This window comes from Sinocyclocheilus anshuiensis, unplaced genomic scaffold, assembly GCF_001515605.1.
Source record: "Sinocyclocheilus anshuiensis isolate Anshui unplaced genomic scaffold, SAMN03320099.WGS_v1.1 scaffold164, whole genome shotgun sequence".
Taxonomy (NCBI): Eukaryota; Metazoa; Chordata; class Actinopteri; order Cypriniformes; family Cyprinidae; genus Sinocyclocheilus; species Sinocyclocheilus anshuiensis.
Genome location: NW_015557128.1, coordinates 279727 through 283772, shown reverse-complemented (window position 1 = coordinate 283772; position 4046 = coordinate 279727). Strand labels below are relative to the sequence as shown.

General features: G+C 35.2%; 1 protein-coding gene across 1 annotated transcript in view; it reads left to right on the top strand.

The window, feature by feature from the left end:
- Positions 1-4046, top strand: part of LOC107677898 (ceramide synthase 6-like) — a 51662-nt gene that overhangs the window by 26369 nt on the left and 21247 nt on the right. The window contains exon 6 of the mRNA XM_016472966.1: positions 2710-2760. Within this exon, the coding sequence (XP_016328452.1) occupies positions 2710-2760 (51 nt within the window). The remainder of the gene's footprint in view (positions 1-2709; positions 2761-4046) is intronic.

Below are 4046 nucleotides of genomic sequence, written 5' to 3'. Positions count from 1 at the left end.
TGTGTGTGTGTGCGTATGCGTTCCTTGCTGGTCCTGTGTAAATATTTTGCACAATTTCACAAATCCTCCTATTTTAAAAATAATTTAGGCATACAGCTTTGGAAAGTAAGCAAATAAAGACAAATAAATAGCATTTTTTAGTAAATTTAAATAAGGATTAAGCATCATTTGCACTTTAATTCATAACCAATGTTCCAAAAGCTCTTGATTATTGACTCTTGATTATTGTTCACACAAATATAATATTGTTTATGAATAGATGCATGTAGTAGGGCTGGGTTTTGACACCAATTTCACGATTCGATTCTCATTCACAAGCTTGCGATTCGATTCGATTCGATTCAATATCGATTATTTTGGATATATATATCAGGTACAGTAGGCTACATGCCAAATTTTCTCAAGGGAAAAAAAATCTAATGCTGTAAAATATACATGAGAGTCAGTTGGTACTAGCTACATTACTATAATATTGAAGGTTAAAACTGATTTGTAGGCTACACTGCTAAAATTACACTTTTTTAAAAAATTTTAAATAATAAAGTTATTATTTAAATGTAAACATTTATAATAAACATTTAAATGGTGGCAGTCATAAAACTTGCTGGATCTATTGAAACATAAATTAAACACTGAAGAACAGTACAAATTATAAGGAAGATGTTACATGGTGCATATATTTAGCAACATGCCCCTCTCTGCAGTTTATTTTTCAGCTGACTTATAAGTTTATGGTCACCAAATATGTTTTTCTGAGGTAAATGTGACGTTATGTGACATTGTACAAGACGTTATATTGACGTCTTTGCACGGCTGAAACACTGATTGAGCGATTACATGAGACAGGATACGGATTGTAAAGTTTACTTTTAACTTGCCTTTGGATGTTTAGTCATGTTTATTTTGTGCTGAAACTGGTATTAATGTGGAGGAGATGATCAGTTCACGTGCGCCTCGTGCTGCTGCGTCTGTGGAACTGAGGCGCAGCGATCGGTCACTTCACATTAAACAGCGCCAAAACGGCATTTATTGTTTGAATACTGCAATACAATGTACAGAATTTGAAATCTGAGACTGTTTCATATTAAAAGTACCTAAGCACAATGCTTATTGCGATATATTGGATGGGAAGTGCCCTTCAATGTTCCGTCCATTAAATGAAAACAGGCTAGACTAATCGATTCTTGGGATTTAAGAATTGATATCGTTCCGTAAAAATAAAAATCGATTAATATGGAGATATCGATATTTTTTTACCCAGCCCTAGCATGTAGGTAATGCTGTGTGTCTTTGTAGAAACTAGGCTAAAGGTGAACTGCTTGAACTTGCATGACAGTGCACTCTACTGAGTGAGTTCATTTGCCTCAGATGGGACACGTTCCTCCTGCTGCTGTTATTAATAGGACCAGGAGTGGAAGCACACACATAAACCCAAAACAGACCTACAGCTCATTCTGGCTGAAGAACTGAAGAACAGATTCACCTGTTGCTTTCATCTCAGTTAGGAAGAGCAGGCTATGGAGAAATTGGTATTTCAGTGTCCTTGTCCTGAAAATGATTGGTTATGGGAAAACAAACATGCTAAAGTGGAATGAAATCGAGCTACAGAACTGAAGAAACTAGACAGAGCGTTTACTCGCCGTCCGTTTTAATCCAGAACAATAAAACTGGACACAACCGTGACTACTGACTTTTTCATCAGTTTTGGAAGTGTTTTCTGCATTTGAATTAAGTGAAGCATTTGAACCCTTGAACCAAGTTGAATCACAACAAAATAGAGTGTGAGCACTGAATAGATTTTACACAGGAGGAAAACGGAGAGTTGGTCATAAAATTCACGGATACTTTAAAGACTTTATAGTAGTGCTGGGCGGTATGACCAAAAATTTATATCACGGTTGATGGCAGGGGGCGGTGGATATTTGTGGCGGTCAATGTGGATATTGTGAATGAGTTCTTCTGTGTCGTCACGTTCTATTAGTTCTACAGCTTCAGTTTCGGAACTTTCACGCTTAGTACCACATACAGCTGTTCCCTCACCACAGTGCAACAGTGAAAAGGGACCCCTTTCAAACAGTGTCGCGTTCCGAACATTGTTTAAGCGACATACACCGGTATTGCGGTATTTTAAAAATTCATATCATAACGAAAATAAACACCGGTATTCGGTATGAACCGGTATACCGACCAGCACTACTTTATAGCACTTGATGCTACTTGCCCTAATGAGAATTTACCATAGTTCTTGCACAGTATTCATAGCTTATTTGTTATTTAAAGAACATATAATGGTTACACCTTTAGTTTCACTAAAGCATCAGACGTCTGTCCACAGGAAATCTTATTCTTGTCTGTGGCCTCTGAGAAAGATGCTGTGAAGTTGCTACTAAGCAAAAGTTGCACTGGATTGGATCACATGGCAGTATTCTCAAAGCACGACAGCAGATCTCACAGGAAATCATCACAATACCAGGCTTTGATGCCAACTAACTTTCCTACATAATGATGTGGTTTATCGAGGAGGGGGAAAAGTGAATTCAAAAGAATTTCAATTATGTAGCTAGCACTACAGAGGATATAAGGACTGTATTTTCAGTCTTTTTCATACTTTGATGTAGCTGAATTCAAAAGCTCTTTCAAAAGACTTTATCTTGTGTCTTTATTAAAACGCTCTGGAGCTCATTTGTGTCTCTGTGTTTGATTTTAAAGAGCCCGTGGCTGTGGAACACCCGAGAGTGCTGGTACAACTACCCCTATCAGGTAGATTTATACTGTCTGCTATATCAATAATAATAATTATTAAAAGGGTTGTACTGTATCGTACTCTTTTTTTTCTCTCTCTCTCTTTCTCTCTGAGGGTATGTTTACATGACAACAATGTACTAAAAGAGGAAAAGTTTTTCCTTTTGCATTCTTGAAAAGTTTTGGATACAGACGTCAGCGTTGTCAAAACGATCTGCATTCACACGGATCCGCAAAAAAACAAAACTGTATTATGCACGCCAGGCCAGAAGTTGACGATGTCACAATGTAGAAAAAGAAACACTACGTGAACATGTAATACGCATGCGCAGGACATCACCATTTTCACAAATTCATGTTAGTTTATCAACGATAACATAGGGCTGAACAATAATTCAATATCAATATGTATCGCGATATAATTTTAATTTATCAAAAGTGATGATAAAGGCATTTATAATGTTACAAAAGATTGCTATTTCAGATAAATAGTGTTCATATCGATATCGGAATTATATCGTATCGACCGAAATTAAGAAATATATCGTGATATCAATTTTGGCCATATCGTCCAGCCCTACGATAACAGTATTGTTTTCAAAAACTTGCACTTTGAAACACGTTTTCATTTTCATGCTCCCAAAATACTGTTGTGTAAATGAATGGCCAAAACGCATAATTTTTTCCCCATTTTGAAAACGGTGTCGTGTAAACACCCCCTGAGATCCACCTAAAATATTAGTGAGGCAAACGGTCATAGTTTAGTTTTTCATGGCTATATTTCACCCTCTCTGACACTTAGATCCTTTTTGAAAGTTACTATTTTGCATGGCAATGCATTAACACTGTAGTCAAACAGAATCAGATAATTCAATTATTACATTTCTAATGCAATTTTCAATATCCTTTTCATTTTTAAAGTCAGGGTTTCCCAAACTAGGGTTCATAGAACTGCATTGGGTCACACATATATATATATATATATATATATATACAGTATATATATATATATATACACATATATAAAACATTTAATTTTAAATCATTTTTTTCTCAAATAAATTAAAAATACAATAAAAGATTACTTTATTAGTTTATTTAGTTTTAGTTTATTAGTTTATTTTATTAGTTTACCAGCATGTCATGTGATTAATAACCAACATCAGAGAATCATGAACATGTAAATGTTTTGTCAAAATTAAAATATTCCAGGAATAGTTCACCCAAAAATATGAAAATGTACTCATCCTCAGGCCATTCAAGATGTAGATGAGTTTCTTCATCAGAACAGATTTGGAGCAATG